This window comes from Ranitomeya imitator, chromosome 10 (assembly GCF_032444005.1).
Source record: "Ranitomeya imitator isolate aRanImi1 chromosome 10, aRanImi1.pri, whole genome shotgun sequence".
Lineage (NCBI taxonomy): Eukaryota > Metazoa > Chordata > Amphibia > Anura > Dendrobatidae > Ranitomeya > Ranitomeya imitator.
In genome coordinates, this window is record NC_091291.1 from 52,271,604 (window position 1) to 52,290,080 (window position 18,477).

General features: G+C 47.4%; 1 protein-coding gene across 3 annotated transcripts in view; it reads left to right on the forward strand.

Annotated features, from left to right (window-relative positions):
* LOC138651265 (sulfotransferase 2B1-like) overlaps window positions 1-18,477 on the forward strand; it is a 275,352-nt gene extending 256,875 nt beyond the window's left edge. For all 3 annotated transcript variants that reach the window (XM_069741329.1, XM_069741330.1, XM_069741331.1), the window contains one exon: window positions 18,169-18,477. In XM_069741329.1, coding sequence (XP_069597430.1) covers window positions 18,169-18,293 — 125 coding nt within the window. In that variant the 3' untranslated portion in view covers window positions 18,294-18,477. The remainder of the gene's footprint in view (window positions 1-18,168) is intronic.

Genomic DNA, 18,477 nt, shown 5'->3' on the forward strand with positions numbered 1-18,477 from the left:
TGTCTGCCGCTCCAAGGTGTTCTCCTGGTTGCCTTTCCTGAGCTTCAATCTTCAGGCTCTTGTTAAATAGTTTTTTAATCGAACAACTGCAGTGGGGCTACTAGTTTGGTTGGGGCCTACTAACGGTGTATGCCGCTCCGTGCTGTTCTCCAGGTTTCCTGTCCTGAAATTCCATTTTCAGGCTCTCGTTAAGTAGTTGTTGAAACAACACTGCATTAGGCCTACAAGTTGGGTCTGGGTTGTAGAGACGGTGTCTGCCGCTCCACGGTGTTCTCCAGGTTGCCTCTCCCTAGCTTCTATTTTGAAGCTCTCGTTAAGTAGTTGTTGAAACAACACTGCATTAGGCCTACATGTTGGGTCTGGGTTCTAGAGACGGTGTCTGCTGCTCCAAGGTGTTCTCCAGGGTGCCTCTCCCTAGCTTCTATCTTCAAGCTCTTGTTAAGTAGTTGTTGAAACAACACTGCATTTGGCCTGCAAGTTGGGTCTGGGTTGTAGGGACGGTGTCTGCCGCTCCAAGGTGTTCCCCAGGTTGCCTCTCCCTAGCTTCTATCTTCAAGCTCTTGTTAAGTAGTTGTTGAAACAACACTGCATTTGGCCTACAAGTTGGGTCAGGGTTGTAGGGATGGTGTCTGGCGCTCCAAGGTGTTCTCCAGGTTGCCTCTCCCTAGCTTCTATCTTTGAAGCTCTCGTTAAATTGTTTTTAATATAACACTGCATTTGGCCTACTTGCTTTGTTGGCCCTACTAACGGTGTCTGCCGCTCCTTGATGTTCTCCTACACTGAACAAACCAGTGCCGCCTGTTTACTTCTGTTACCAATTTTGAACTGCATTTAGCCTACTTACTGATTTGGGCCTACTCACTGTGTCAGCCTCTCATTACAGTTGTACTCCACTGAACAAAGCAATGCCCCCTGGTTAGTCCTGTTACCAATTTTGAACTGCATTTAGCCCACTTTATTATTTGGGCCTATATCTGTGTTTCCTCCTCATCCTGCCCATTGCCCAGCCAGTGATAGATGAGTCTGCTGGTACATTGACCCAGAACGCTACACAACCAGAATGTGACCCTGCTGAAAGTCAGGTTCCCCTTCCCGCATACCATACCACCTTACACGGGGACAAAGAGGAAGGTGCAGATGAAAGTGCAGGTTCCTTCATCAGGTGGGGGGGAATACTCGTTGGCAACGTCACTGGCACAGGGCCCCTCATAGTACGCAAAAGTGTCGCTGCCGGTGGGAGGCGCCCCCGCCGTGCAAACACACCGCCGTACTTTGAGGGGCCCTGTGCCAGTGCCAATGCCAACGAGTGGGCCCCCCCTTCTTGCTCAGGATCACAGCACTTGCAAAGTTTAAATACTTACGTCTCCCTGCTCCACTGCCGTGACGTGGTCCAGATTTCCTGGGCCCACTAAATACTTGAACCAGCCCTTTCCCCCCACAACTTTAGCCAAATGACCCCCAATTTCCAATGCCTTACTATTATTATAAGGTAAATTAAGATTGACAAGCTTCAGTAACAAGAATGGATGTTTTTGCCATTAAAATGGGCACTGTAGGTGTTTTCCTGGCCTCCACTCACTGCCGACTATGCTCCCCCATTGACTTGCATTGGGTTTTGTGTTTCGGTCGATACCCGACTTTTCGCGATAATCGGCCGATTCCACTCGACTCGACTTTTGAGATAGTCGGGTTTCGCGAAACCCGACTCGACCCTAAAAAACTAAAAGTCGCTCAACCCTAGCCAGCATGAGAGAATCCTGACAGCGTGCAGTGCGCACTCTGAGAACTCAGATGTCTGCAGTCACAAAGAATGACTACAGACTCATCACAAACCTGGACATTCCATTTAATGCTATTAACATAAATTAAAACATGAGAATTAGTATCACGAATTACATTTAAATCCAGGTACCTTATAGATTATGTCTTCTCTAGAGTTGTTCTCCTTCTTTTCTTCATCTTGTCCAGACCCCATGATGAGTTTTCTCATCTCTGCAGACATCCATCTTCTCTGCTCTTTTGCAGAAAATCTCCACATGATGCCCTTAAAGATAGAAGTGTCATTATAATGCTCGTGAATAAAAAATTGCCCCTCACTATATTGTCTGCACAAAATATGACCCCCATATTGTCCCTTTTATAGTACATTACACTGACCTCTCCTTTCCATGCTGGCCCCCTCTTCACACTGTCCTCTCAAACTGTGTCCCCCCTATAAGGCCCAGTATTTATACTATACTCTCTCATCACACTCCCTCTCCTTGGTATACTGTCCCCTCCTGGCTGTGCCCTTACACTGTCTCTCCATGCTACGCCCCCACTACTCAGTTTCTATTCTGTGAACACTCACTTTTCTCCCCCCATACTGTCTCCTCACACTATTCCCTTCCCTCCTCATACTGTCTCGTCTCACATCCCCTGTTCACCATTCTGTTTCCTCCTATATCTACACGCTCAATTTCTATACTTCCTACTCACCTGACTCCCCATACTGTGTCTGTTCGCTCCCCATACTGACCAGGCCCATCCCCCCATAATGTTTCCTCATATTGTTTCTGACCACATCAGTCAACTGGAACTGCCCTAACTAAAGTCATCAATGACCTACTAACCACCAAGAGCAAGCAACACTACTCTGTCCTCCTCCTCCTGGACCTGTCTTCAGCCTTTGACACTGTGGATCATTCCCTCTTGCTACAGATTCTGTCATCTCTTGGCATCACAGATTTGGCCCTATCCTGGATCTCGTCATATCGAACAGATCGAACATTCAGTGTCTCCCTCTCCCACACCACCTCCTCACCTCGCCCATTGTCTGTCAGTGTTCCCCAAGGATTAGTTCTAGGACCCCTGCTCTTCTCCATGTACACCTTTGGCCTGGGACAGCAGAATCCCACGGTCTGCAGTATCATCTCTATGCCGATGACAGCAGATCTACCTATTTGGACCTGACATCACCTCCTTACTGACCAAAATTCCACAATGTCTGTCCGCTATTTCATCTTTCTTTTCTACTTGCTTTCTAAAACTGAACATGGACAAAACAGCATTTATCATCTTTCCCCATCTCACTCTACCCCTCCACCAGACCTATCCATCAATGTCAATGGCTGCTCTCTTTCCTCAGTCCCTCATGCTCGATGCCTCGAGGTGATCCTCGACTCTGCCCTCTCTTTCAAGCCACATATCCAAACCCTTGTCTCCTCTTGCCAACTCAAAAACATTTCACGGATGTGTACATTCCTTGACCAAGAAACTGCAAAAACGCTTGTGCACTCCCTCATCATTTCCTGTCTTGACTATTGCAACCTCTTGCTCTCTGGCATCCCCTGTAACAATCTTGCACCACTCCAATATATCCTAAACTCTGCTGCCTGACTAATCCACCTGTCTCCCCGTTGTTCCCCAGCCTCTCCTCTCTGCCAAGCCCTTCACTGGTTTCCTATTGTCCAGAGGCTCCAGTTCAAAACTCTAACTATTACATACAAAGCCATCCACAATGTGTCTCCTCCATACATCTGTGACATGGTAGAAACAGGAACACATGGGCTACTTGCACAGTGAACAAGTCTGTAGGAAAATGTTCACACACCACTAAGAAACCTGAAGACACAAAAGAGCATAGTAGAACTAAAAACATTCAGTTTCAAAAAGTCACAGTAATCCACAAGTGCAAGTAAAAAGATGTAAAAAACAGGGTATTTGGTTGATACGTTTTTTGCAAAAAATGTATACTAAGCTGCTCCACCAAACGTCAAGGTATACCCATATCAGAGCAGTTCTAACTGATGTATGCAATCCCTGTCTGATGTATTTAAAAACCTGATCATCTGTATATTACCTGTGTGAACAGGATTCAGAGAGGAAAAATCCATGTGGACATTGTCCAGAGGCTCCAGTTCAAAACCCTAACTATGACATACAAAGCCATCCACAACGTGTCTCCTCCATACATCTGTGACATGGTCACTCGGTACTTACCTTCATGCAACCTTCGATCCTCTCGAGATCTCCTTCTCTACTCCCCTCTTATCTCTTCTTCCCACAACCGCATACAAGACTTGTCCTGTGCTTACCCCATATTCTGGAACTCTCTACCACAACACATCAGACTTTCGTCTACCACGAAAACTTTCAAAAGGAACCTGAAGATCCACCACTACCGACAAGCCTACAACCTGCAATGATCCTTAGTCTACTGAACCGCTGTACAACCATTTTTACCCTCTCCTAGTATATCCTCACTCATCCCCTGTAGACTGTGAGCCCTAGCGGGCAGGGTCCTCCCTCTTTCTGTACTTGTGTGTGCATTGCATTGCTCATATTGATTGTACTTGTCTATGTATGCCGTTTTTTTCACATGTACAGCGCCATGGAATAAATAGCGTTATAAAAATGAATAATAATAATATATACTTCTCATTCCCCCATACTGTTTCCACATACATGCCCCCCATTCCCCCATACTGTTTCCTCATACATGCCCCCATTCCCATGTACTGTTTCCTCATACATGCCCCCCATCTCCCCCTTTGCTCTTCATTTTGTGTCCTCCCCAAACACTTTAAACACCCCCATCCCCACTCCAGTTCTCGTCACACACATTAAACACCCCCATCCCCACTCCAATTCTCCCCACACATAATAAAACCCCCCATCCCCACTCAAATTCTCCCCACACATAACAACCCCCCCATCCCCACTCCAATTATCCCCACACAAAATAAAGACCTCATCCCCACTCCAATTCTCCCCACACACATTAAACACCCCCATCCCCACTCAAATTCGCCCAACACATAAAGCCCCCCGTCCAATTCTCCCCACATATAATAAAGCCCCCCATCCCCACTCCAATTCTCCTCACACAAAATAAAGCACCCCCGTGCATTTAATCCTTGGTGTATTCAGCTCCTCTGGAGCACTTACCACCAGTGTTCGCCTCTGCAGTCTGCAGCATGGGCGAGTGACGTCAGCAGCATGATCACATGATCTGATCACGCTGCTGGCATCGCTCTGACCGCAGTCAGAGCCTCAATTGTACTCGCTTCTGTAAGATGCTGCCAGTACAATTGAATACTCAGAGCCGGCGCGCTGCAGCTTCTCTGTGCCAGCTGTCAGCTTGACAGTCGGCACAGAGAACAGCTGACTCTCCGTCTGCGTGGCAGCAGAATGCAGCCACCGGTTGAGACACTGCGGACTGCCGCATTAGGTGGCCTGACTTCGTCCCCCTGCCAGCTGCACCCGGGGCACATTCCCCAGATACGCATCTGACAGCTAGGGACCTGCTGAAGGTGACATTGCTGCCATTTTTGTGCTTATGTGAAGCTCAGCCACAGGCAAAACTTATTACGACACTGAAATTTTCTCTAAATACTGTAATTTTGTGGTATTGCAGATACGATATAAGCAATTGGATGACCACATGTTCAAGACCCCGAAGGGGATTAGAAATAGTTTAAAAAAGTTTAAAAGATGGACGTCCATAAAATTCCGGTCTAATTAAATATAACCCATATGGTAAATGCCATAAAGAGGAAAAAAATCAAAACTAATTGCGGTTGGGGCATGACTTGCAAGCTGATGGCGCTAAGTGCCTGATCCTGAGCTCCGGCATTCATGGACTCCGAAGCAACCAAACCAGCTAACTTACCGTAAAGTGATCTCCTCCTCATGTGTGTCGCTCCAGTAATCTCCGGTGAGCTCAGCAAGGTACAATGCTGAGGGTCAAGTCGCGCAAGCAGGTGTCCTCAACAAAGCTTAACGAATATTTCATGTGACAGACATCTTCGGCTGCAGCCCTTCCCCATCACCCGGTGTCTCCGTGTTCCTCTCCCAAGATAATGGTAGAAACAGCGGATGGCAACTGCTGTGAGATTCCTCTTACAAAAAGACGATGCAAAGTCTTCTTACATCACTTAGAACCTCAACCCAAGAAGATCTGTGAGGTATGCTTACAGAACTAAAAGGGGATATTAATTCTGTGGAGGACCGCAAGGCAAATATCGAAACAAAAGTGGTGAAATATGCCAGTTCACATAATGATCTAATAGATGCTAATGCAGCCCTAGAAGAAGAGGTAACTTTATCTTAAAGGAAAGATTTGTGATCTAGAAGACAGATCATGCCGCAATAATGTTTGTGTGAGGGGCTCTCAGAGACTATTCAAGACTCAGAACTTAGTATTCATTTTTCTAAATTGCAGCAGATGGTCCTTCCAGAACACGACCATGGGACTTGATGATAGAGAGAATCATATCATTCCTAAGCCAAACATCTTAACCCAGTTTTGCCAACGAATATATTGGCGCAATTCCATTTTTTAAAGCTAAGAAAGCCATTTAACTAAATCTGAGGATAAAGTCTAACTTGTCAGACCCTTTTCAGACAATTTAAGTTTTTTCAGATTTGTTTATGTCAACACTTGCTAAGAAAAGGGAATTAGTGAATGTAGCTAAAGTGTTGAGAGACAATTACATTTTATATTGATGGGGCTTCCCAGTTAAAATGACGATTCTCTATTCAGAAACAAGGCACTTATGCCAGTCACTGGCACAAGGGGAACATCTGTACTATCCCGTCCCAGGTCAGAAAAGGGTTAATGAAATAATGAAACGCACAGGTTTTACATTTTTATTGCACGCTCAATCCAAGCAAAGCCCTCGTTCTCCTGTAAAAAAAAATCCAAAATAAGAAAGCAACAATATCCCCTACATGTCCGCCGTACAGTCAAGTCCTACGCTGTAAATCCATCTCAAGGGGTTAAATAGTTTAAAACCCGTAGCGGTGCTAATGCTACCAGCCGGGCTGTAAACCACAGAGGAATGAATGAAAAGCTGCCAGCACAGCCTCCCCGCCTAACCGGACATGAACTCTGTAGCATGGGAAAGTTTCTGAACATTTTCCCACGCTGTCAAGTTCACCGCGTCAGGCGGGGAGTCTGCGCAGCCTCAGTGACGTCAGCGGTAGTTGGCCCTTCCTGACCTGAGGTAAACTTGACAGCATGAGAAAATGTTCAGAAACTTTCCCATATATATATAGACTTGCATTGGCGTATTTTGGGCGTAATATGGTGACATTTTAAAAGAAACACAGGAGTAAATACCAGGTATATATATATATATATATATATACAGGGCCGTATTTGCCACTAGGCACTCGAGGGCACGTGCCTAGGGCGGCGACATTGCGGGGGGGCGGCACCTGGGCAAGGATTTTTTTTTTTTTTTTTTTTAAGTCACAAACGCGACCGACGCAAAACCCCGCCCCCCCGCCTGCCTCCCCGCGCCCCTCCCCTCCCCGCGCCCCTCCCCGCCTCCGCATCCCACCCACCCTCCATGAAGAGAGACGATACTCACCTCCTGCTCCAGCCTCCAGCGATGCCTGTTCTCACCGTCTGTAGCGCGTCCTGAGTGAGCGGTCACATGGTACCGGTCATTAAGGTCATGAATATGCGCATATTCATGACCTTATTGAGCAGTATCACATGACCGCTCACTCAGTCAGGAAGAAGGCACTGCGGCGGGACAGAGCGCCAGAGGGATGTCGGCGGCTGCGGCGCGCGCAGTGTGTGGGCAGGCAGCTGAGCTGAGTGACAGGTGAGTATGAGGACGGACGGGGGCGATGTTCTGCAGGGAGGGGGGGCGATGAAGCTCTGCAGGGAGGGGGGGCAATGAAGCTCTGCAGGGAGGGAGGGAGGGGGGGCAATGAAGCTCTGCAGGGAGGGAGGGAGGGGGGGCGATGAAGCTCTGCAGGGAGGGAGGGGGGGCGATGAAGCTCTGCAGGGAGGGGGGGCGATGAAGCTCTGCAGGGAGGGAGGGAGAGGGGGCGATGAAGCTCTGCAGGGAGGGAGGGAGGGGGGGCGATGAAGCTCTGCAGGGAGGGAGGGAGGGGGGGCGATGAAGCTCTGCAGGGAGGGAGGGGGGGGGCGATGAAGCTCTGCAGGGAGGGAGGGGGGGGGCGATGAAGCTCTGCAGGGAGGGAGGGGGGGATGATGAAGCTCTGCAGGGAGGGAGGGGGGGGCGATGAAGCTCTGCAGGGAGGGAGGGAGGGGGGGGCGATGAAGCTCTGCAGGGAGAGAGGGAGGGGGGGCGATGAAGCTCTGCAGGGAGGGAGGGGGGGCGATGATGAAGCTCTGCAGGGAGGGAGGGGGGGCGATGATGAAGCTCTGCAGGGAGGGAGGGAGGGGGGGCGATGATGAAGCTCTGCAGGGAGGGAGGGAGGGGGGGCGATGATGAAGCTCTGCAGGGAGGGAGGGGGGGCGATGATGAAGCTCTGCAGGGAGGGAGGGAGGGGGGGCGATGATGAAGCTCTGCAGGGAGGGAGGGGGGGGCGATGATGAAGCTCTGCAGGGAGGGAGGGGGGGCGATGATGAAGCTCTGCAGGGAGGGAGGGGGGCGATGATGAAGCTCTGCAGGGAGGGAGGGGGGCGATGATGAAGCTCTGCAGGGAGGGAGGGGGGGAGATGATGAAGCTCTGCAGGGAGGGAGGGGGGGCGATGATGAAGCTCTGCAGGGAGGGAGGGGGGGCGATGATGAAACTCTGCAGGGAGGGGGGGGGCGATGATGAAGCTCTGCAGGGAGGGAGGGGGGGCGATGATGAAGCTCTGCAGGGAGGGAGGGGGGCGATGATGAAGCTCTGCAGGGAGGGAGGGGGGGCGATGAAGCTCTGCAGGGAGGGGGGGCGATGAAGCTCTGCAGGGAGGGAGGGGGGGCGATGAAGCTCTGCAGGGAGGGAGGGGGGGAGGGGGGGGCGATGTTCTGCAGCTGTCACGGTCCTGTAGAGTTATCGGACATGTTTGTCTTCTCTGTTGGGCGCAGATGGAGCAGATAACGGCAGGCGACCCCCATCCTCCGCGGAGTCCCGTCCACACTGGGAGATCCCGTGTCCGCAGTCGCTTGTGCCGGTGTCACCCGCGCGGATCAGCGCCGTCCTCCCGCGGAAATATCCGGTGATCAGACAGCGAGGCTTCTACTCTGATATTCTGACCTATAGCGCCGCTCCTCTGGTGAAAGTGAGTGCAGGCGTCACATGATCGGCAGCCGCGTGCTATACTGCACGTGTCCACGGCTACAGAGCGCTCTGTCCCCGCCGTTCTCCGGTGTCTCCTTGTGCTGCAGCTTCAGCCGCCATTTCCATTATATTGCAGGATGTCAGCGCCGGACCGAGCGTTCAACCGAATCTCCTGAGACAAGTGGACGAGGAGCGCAACACCCCGAAAGGTGAGCGGAGGATACTTGTAACAACCACAGGAAGGTAGACCCCGGCAACCAGATCCAACAGTCACAATAGGAGATGTCACAGCTCACCTCCTCCTCCTCCTTAAAGGGAACCTGTCACCGCCAAAATCGCGGGTGAGGTAGGCACATCGGCATCAGGGGCTTATCTACAGCATTCTGGAATGCTGTAGATAAGCCCCTGATGTATCCTAAAACATGAAAAAAAGACGTTATATTATACTCACCCAGGAGCGTTCCCACTGTTGGTCCGGGTCTGGCGCCTCCCATCTTCATCAGATGACGTCCTCTTCTGGTCTTCACGCCGCAGCTCCGGCGCAGGCGTACTTTGCCTGCCCTGTTGAGGGCGGAGTAAAGTACTGCATTGCGCAGGTGGCGGGAAAGGTCAGAGAGGCCCGGCGCCTGCACAATGCTGTACTTTGCTCTGCCCTCAACAGGGCAGGCAAAGTACGCCTGCGCCGGAGCTGCGGTGTGAAGACCAGAAGAGGACGTCATCTGATGAAGATGGGAGGCGCCGGACCCGGACCAACAGCGGGAACGCCCCTGGGTGAGTATAATATAACGTCTTTTTCTCATCTTTTAGGTTACATCGGGGGCTTATCTACAGCATTCCAGAATGCTGTAGATAAGCCCCTGATGCCGGTGGGCTTACCTCACCCGCGATTTTGGGGGTGACAGGTTCCCTTTAACACCCTCCCATAGAAGTGAATGGTCCCCACAATACAGTCTGATGTTACTTACATATTACAGTGTCACCCGGGCTCAGTACATGGGGTGTCTCGCCCGTCACTCGGGCTCAGTACATGTGGTGTCTCGCCCGTCACTCGGGCTCAGTACAGTCATGGTCAAAAGTATTGACACCCCTGCAATTCTGTCAGATAATACTCAGTTTCTTCCTGAAAATGATTGCAAACACAAATTCTTTGGTATTATTATCTTCATTTAATTTGTCTTAAATGAAGAAACACAAAAGAGAATGAAGCAAAAAGCAAAACATTGATCATTTCACACAAAACTCCAAAATTGGGCCAGACAAAAGTATTGGCACCCTCAGCCTAATACTTGGTTGCACAACCTTTAGCCAAAATAACTACGACCAACCACTTCCGGTAACCATCAATGAGTTGCTTCCAATGCTCTGCTGGAATTTTAGACCATTCTTCTTTGGCAAACTGCTCCAGGTCCCTGATATTTGAAGGGCGCCTTCTCCAAACTGCCATTTTTAGATCTCTCCACAGGTGTTCTATGGGATTCAGGTCTGGACTCATTGCTGGTCACCTTAGAAGTCTCCAGTGCTTTCTCTCAAACCATTTTCTAGTGCTTTTTGAAGTGTGTTTTGGGTCATTGTCCTGCTGGAAGACCCATGACCTTTGAGGGAGACCCAGCTTTCTCACACTGGGCCCTACATTCTGCTGCAAAATTTGTTGGTTAGTCTTCAGACTTCATACTGCCATGCACACGGTCAAGCAGTCCAGTGCCAGAGGCAGCAAAGCACCCCCAAAACATCAGGGAACTTCCGCCATGTTTGACTGTAGGGACCGTGTTCTTCTCTTTGAATGCCTCTTTTTTTTCTCCTGTAAACTCTATGTTGATGCCTTTGCCCAAAAAGCTCTACTTTTGTCTCATCTGACCAGAGAACATTCTTCCAAAACGTTTTAGGCTTTTTTAGGTAAGTTTTGGCAAACTCCAGCCTGGCTTTTTTATGTCTCGGGGTAAGAAGTGGGGTCTTCCTGGGTCTCCTACCATACAGTCCCTTTTCATTCAGACGCCGACGGATAGTACGGGTTGACACTGTTGTACCCTCGGACTGCAGGGCAGCTAGAACTTGTTTGGATGTTAGTCGAGGTTCTTTATCCAACATCCGCACAATCTTGCGTTGAAATCTCTTGTCAATTTTTCTTTTCCGTCCACATCTAGGGAGGTTAGCCACAGTGCCATGGGCTTTAAACTTCTTGATGACACTGCGCATGGTAGACACAGGAACATTCAGGTCTTTGGAGATGGACTTGTAGCCTTGAGATTGCTCATGCTTCCTCACAATTTGGTTTCTCAAGTCCTCAGACAGTTCTTTGGTCTTCTTTCTTTTCTCCATTCTCAATGTGGTACACACAAGGACACAGGACAGACGTGGCCATTATACAGTATGGAGCACTGTGTGGCCATTATACAGTATGGAACATCATGTAGGGCCATTATACAGTATGTGGAGCACTGCATAGCCATTGTACAGTATGAAGCACTGTGTGGCCATATTTTTTTTTTGTTTTAATGTATATGAAACAGTGTGATCAGCAGTGCTAAATGGGTGTGGTTGGGACTTGGATATGGGTGTGATTAGTTGTGAAATGGGTGTGGTCAGAGGCGTGGCCTAAAATTTGCCGCAACCTTTAGACCTTTTTCCCTTCAAAAGTTGGGAGGTATGGCACCGCATTTCCCAGATCACATCAAGTACCGCGAATCCCATAAGGAATGAATGAAACCAAACGCAGTGTTGCCGTAAGTGATCCGTTACGTGGCAGATGCAGAAAAACTGCCCGATCTGCTGCAAACGGCAACTTTCACATCAGTGATTCTTCCCAAAGTCACTGCCGATAGTGTCATACTCACCAGAGGGGGAGGCAGCGCTAAAAGTGCCTAGGGCAGCAGAAACTCTAAATACGGCCCTGTTTATATCTCAATCTGAAAAAACGGGGTGACAGGTTCCCTTTAAGATTCTGACCTCTGCTTAAGGTAGTTGAACATTTTTGACAGATGACTTTGCGCTGATCATTTGGATGTTGTTTAAAAAAATGCCAGACTGCACTCTTTCTACTATCGGATACCTTTTCAGGCATTGCAGACTGAGCTTCTTTAACCGGATGGCCACGCTATCCTATAACTGGTTTTGGTTTTGCCACGCGTTTTTGGCCTGATACGGGCCTGGCAGATGGAACCTGTTGCGATGTTGATGCCTGCTGCGGCTCCTCCTCCGCTTCAGAGCTACTGCCGGTGGCACCCTGTTCCCCCAATGGCTGCCAATCGGGGTCAACAACTGGGTCATCTATGACCTCCTCTTCTATCTCATGTACAACTTCGTCTGTGTCACCGTGTAAGCCGGTGGTATAGCGTTCGTGACGGGGCACCATAGTCTCATCAGGGTCTGATTCTGGATCAGTACACTGCGAGGGCAATGTTCTGGTCTGAGTCAAAGGAACAGCATAGTAATTTGGCTGTGGCTGTGCATCTGTGCACTCCATGTCCGATTCAACTTGTAATGGGCATGGCCTGTTAACTGTTTCACTTTCTAACCCAGGAACGGTATGTGTAAAGAGCTCCATGGAGTAACCCGTTGTGTCGCCTGACGCATCCTTCTCTGTTGTTATTGGTGAAGAAGACAAGGAAGCGACTTGTCCCTGACCGTGAACATCCACTAACGACGCGCTGCTTTTACATTTAGCAGTTTCAGAAGAGGAAGCGAAAGAGCTAGAGGCTGAGTCAGCAAGGAAAGCCTAAACTTGTTCTTGCTGCTCCGGCTTTAAAAGCGGTTTTCCTACTCCCAGAAAAGGGAGCGTTCGAGGCCTTGTGTAGCCAGACGACGAACCTGGCTCAACAACTCGAGACTTAGGTGCTATATTGATTTTCCCACGACCACCTGATGCTCCACCACCACTACCATCATTACCAGCTGGCAATGACCGCCCACGGCCACGACCTCTTCCACCAGACTTCCTCATTGTTTGAAAAACGTAACCAAACTAACGGTATTTGTTACTGTAAAACCAGTTACAAGGTGAACTCAAACTTCTGTTGGATTTATATATCCCTTTATAGGTGGGTCAGACTGCAGGGAAAATCAGGCCCAATGTATAACAGTACACAGCTTCAGTGGCAGACAGATATGCCACTAACAGGAATGACGCTGATGCAGACACTAACAATTCAAATCTCCCCCTTTTTATTTTTTCTGGGAGAATATTGAAGAAATGTGGCCCACTCTCATACAGTATATGTTCTGTGGCACAAAATTTGAGACAGGTGGCACACACAGGAGTGGCACTGAAGCAGAAATGCCAATCTTAATCTCCCACAATTTTTTTTTTCAGGGAGAATTTAAAAGAAATCTGACCCAGTATTACACACTAGGTTTAATGTGGCACACAATTTGAGACAGGTGGCACACACAGGAGTGGCTCTGAAGCTGAAATGCCAATCTTAATCTCCCACTATTTTTTTTTTTTAGGGAGAATTTAAAAGAAATCTGACCCAGTATTACACACTAGGTTTAATGTGGCACACAATTTGAGACAGGTGCCACACACAGGACTGCCACTGATACAGATTTGCCAATTTTAATCTGCACTCTTTTCTTCTTCAGTGAGACTAGTGAATAAATCTGGGCCACTGTATTAGAGTATATTTTCTGTGGCAGAAAGTGGCTTGAAGAGATATAACGAAACAAAAAAAAAAGGGACTGTCCTACAATTACTATCTCCCTGCAGTAATCTCAGCAATGTATGGCAGGCAGCAATAACAAGGAGTGGACTGCTGTACAAAAAAAGTCAACAGTGTGGACAAACAAACAAGGAAGCTGTGCAGAAAGGAAGGAGCAACAGGACTTGTGCTTTGAAAAAAGCAGTTGGTTTGCACAGCAGTGTACAAACAGCAATGCAGCTATCTGGGAGCCTTCTAGGGCAGCCCAATGAGCTACAGCGCTGAGGAAAAAAAATGTAGCCTCCACTGTCTCTGCAAACAAAAGGTGGTGTTGGACAGTGGAAATCGCTACAGCACAAGCGGTTTGGGGGTTAATGGACCCTGCCTAACGCTATCCCTGCTTCTGACGAAGCGGCAGCAACCTCTCCCTATGCTCAGATCAGCAGCAGTAAGATGGCGGTCGGCGGGAACGCCCCTTTATAGCCCCTGTGACGCCGCAGAAAGCAAGCCAATCACTGCAATGCCCTTCTCTAAGATGGTGGGGACTGAGACCTATGTCATCACGCTGCCCACACTCTGCGTCCACCTTCATTGGCTGAGAAATGGCGCTTTTCGCGTCATTGAAACGCGACTTTGGCGCGAAAGTCGCGTACCGCGTGGCCGACCCTACACAGGGATCGGGTCGGGTTTCATGAAACCCGACTTTGCCAAAAGTCGTCGACTTATGAAAATGACCGAGCCGTTTCGCTCAACCCTAGCCACGACCTCTTCCACCAGACTTCCTCATTGTTTGAAAAACATAACCAAACTAACGGTATTTGTTACTGTAAAACCAGTTACAAGGTGAACTCAAACTTCTGTTGGATTTATATATCCCTTTATAGGTGGGTCAGACTGCAGGGAAAATCAGGCTCAATGTATAACAGTACACAGCTTCAGTTGCAGACAGATATGCCACTAACAGGACTGACGCTGATGCAGACACTACCAATAAAAATTCCCCCTTTTTATTTTTTCTGGGAGAATATTGAAGAAATGTGGCCCACTCTTATACTGTATATGTTCTGTGGCACAAAATTAGAGACAAATGCCACACACAGCACTGGCAATGAGGCAGAATTGCCAAACTTAATCTACCACTATTTTTTTTTTCAGGGAGAATTTAAAAGATATCTGGCCCAGTATTACACACTAGGTTTAATGTGGCACAAAATTTGAGACAGGTGGCACACACAGGAGTGGCACTGAAGCAGAAATGCCAATCTTAATCTCCCACAATTTTTTTTTCAGGGAGAATTGAAAAGAAATCTGGCCCAGTATTACACACTAGGTTTAATGTGGCACAAAATTTGAGACAGATGGCACACACAGGACTGGCAATGAGGCAGAAATGCCAACCTTAATCTCTCACTATTTTTTTTTTCAGGGAGAATTTAAAAGAAATCTGGCCCAGTATTACACACTAGGTTTAATGTGGCGCAAAATTTGAGACAGGTGGCACACACAGGAGTGGCACTGAAGCAGAAATGCCAATCTTAATCTTCCACTATTTTTTTTTCAGGGAGAATTTAAAAGAAATCTGGCCCAGTATTACACAATAGGTTTAATGTGGAACAAAATTAGAGACAGATGCCACACACAGCACTGGCAATGAGGCAGAATTGCCAAACTTAATCTACCACTATTTTTTTTTTCAGGGAGAATTGAAAAGAAATCTGGCCCAGTATTACACACTATGTTTAATGTGGCACAAAATTTGAGACAGGTGGCACACACAGCACTGGCAATGAGGCAGAAATGCCAATCTTAATCTCCCACTATTTTTATTTTTTCAGAGAGAATTTTAAAAAAAGCTGGCCCAGTTTTACACACTAGGTTTAATGTGGCACAAAATTTGAGACAGGTGGCACACACAGGACTGGCACTGAAGCAGAAATGCCAATCTTAGTCTCCCACTGTTTTTTTTGTCAGGGAGAATTTACAAGAAATCTGGCCCAGTATTACACAATAGGTTTAAAGTGGAACAAAATTAGAGACAGATGCCACACACAGCACTGGCACTGAGGCAAAATTGCCAATCTTAATCTCCCACTATTTTTTTTTTAATTTATGGGAGAATTGGCAAGAAATCAGGCCCACTGTTAGACTGTATGTTTTCTGTGCCAGAAAATGAGACACAGATGCCACACACAGGACTGCCACTGATGCAGATTTGCCAATTTTAATCTGCACCCTTTTTTTTTTTTCTTCAGGGAGACTAGTGAATAAATCTGGGCCACTGTATTAGAGTATATTTTCTGTGGCAGAAAGTGGCTTGAAGAGATATAACGAAACAAAAAAAAAAAAAAAAGGGACTGTCCTACAATTACTATCTCCCTGCAGTAATCTCAGCAAAGTATGGCAGGCAGCAATAACAAGAAGTGGACTGCTGCACAAAAAAGTCAAAAGTGTGGACAAACAAACAAGATAGCTGTGCAGAAAGGAAGGAGCAACAGGATTTGTGCTTTGAAAAAAGCAGTTGGTTTGCACAGCGGCGTACACACAGCAATGCAGCTATCAGGGAGCCTTCTAGGGCAGCCCAATGAGCTACAGCGCTGAGGAAAAAAAAATGTAGCCTCCACTGTCCCTGCAAACAAAAGGTGGTGTTGGACAGTGGAAATCGCTACAGCACAAGCGGTTTGGTGGTTAATGGACCCTGCCTAACGCTATCCCTGCTTCTGACGAAGCGGCAGCAACCTCTCCCTATGCTCAGATCAGCAGCAGTAACATGGCGGTCAGTGGGAACACCCCTTTATAGCCCTTGTGACGCCGCCGAAAGCAAGCCAATCACTGCAATGCCCTTCTCTAAGATGGTGGGGACTGAGACCTATGTCATCACGCTGCCCACACTCTGCGCCCACCTTCATTGGCTGAGAATTGGCGCTTTTCGCATAATTGAAACGCGACTTTGGCGCGAAAGTCGCATACCGCATGGCCGACCCCACACAGGGACCGGGTCGGGTTTCATGAAACCCGACTTTGCCAAAAGTCGGCGACTTCTGAAAATGACCGACCCGTTTCGCTCAAACCCTAATGCTGGCAATTTACATACATGCGGTCACATGCTGACTAGACATGTGTGGCCTCCATCAATGAACATGAACTGAGCGAGGCCGGACACATCTAGTCAGAATGTGATCAGAAGTATACAAATCGCATGCTTGTGCTGACATGACTGTCCACCGGCAAGGGAGAATCCTAATAGTGTGCAGTGCATTAGTTGTGAGAATTCAGAAGCTGTGATGTCAGGATTCAGCTCTGCAGGTTCCAGTCATCGTCTCTTGGACACTTCACTCATATGCGACTTTCATAATTATGATCCTGTGACAACGAGCTTCTCTTCCTGCTTCTCTCAGTTTTTCACTGAACATTGAGAGCTTTAGGGAGAGGAGCTTGTCGGTACATGACTAAGGGCAAATCATATTTGTCCTTGGGGGTGGGGTCTGAATTCTTGCCCCGGGTGCCAGAAAACCTAGATACACCTTTACTAGCTGTCACGTTGCAGAGGGCTGACAGGAGGCAGTGCACGTCTACCACTAACTTTTCCGTTTAAATGCTGTTGTCATATATTCACTTCAACAACTATATGGTTAAAAGAATTGATAGGGACTCGGCTCTTGACCCCCATTCATACATGATGACCCCAGCGCTGACATATATGTATATAATTTTTCCTGCACCCCTTTTCAGTGAAGTGCAAGATTTGTATTTAGGAATTTATTCAATATGTTATTATTTGTAGTGTTTGTGCTACTATCACTGCAATATAATAAATGAGTTGACCACTACTTATTTATTGATGACCTAACCTTAGAATAGGCTATCAACATGTGATTAAGGGGTGCGACACCTGTCACCCACACCGATCAGCTGTTATCGGCGGTGGCTGGAAGTTCTCAGACGCTGCCAGAACACAGCCACTCCTTCATTTCTATAGCGACCTGAGCCAAATACTGCACTATTTAAGTGAATAGGGGGCAATGTGCAGTACCTGACTGTGGTCACTATCATTTTTACACAGCTTCTGTATTCCCGGCATAATCTGAGAACTAGGCTAGGTTGTTAAACCCCTACTGATCAGATATTGATGACCTATTTCTACATGATCATTTGTTTTTTATTGTATATTGACTTTTTTCAAGGATTTAAGTCTGTATGAAATGTTCTACTATTGATTTCATAATTAGACTTTAGACTTGTGTTCTCGACCTTTTATCCCATTTATAGCTCCCTTTATTCTGATGTATCTGTGGAAGGCATCAGTACAATGCAGGAACGTGTAGTTTATTTTTATATGATAAAATTCTTTTTGAACTTATCCAATCTTGTCTGGACTATGCCACATTCTCCACAGTTTTATATTTCTTTATATTTCCTATGTATTGTGCGTTGGGAATTATACTATTTTAGGGGTTACTATGTGCATATAACAGATCTCTTAAACATAAATTTAAATTTTTTTGTCACCATTTGTGATTTACAGGAATAGTCGGAGATTGGAAAAATAATTTTACTGTGACTCAAAATGAATATTTTGACAAGATCTACAAGGCAGAAATGCAAGACTTCAGTGTGAAGTTTCCTTGGGATACAAACGTACCGGAATAACGAGGCTTTGCCAGCTGACCAAATGTTCTCAGTGCACTAAATTTACCAGTCTGTGATGATTATTGGTTACAAATTAACATTTTTATGCAAGATCACAAAAAGCTTTGACACATTCATAGTTTTTTTTATGAAAAGATTAATGATCTAGTAAAAGATATTGATGTTTTCTGAATGTTCTTCCTGT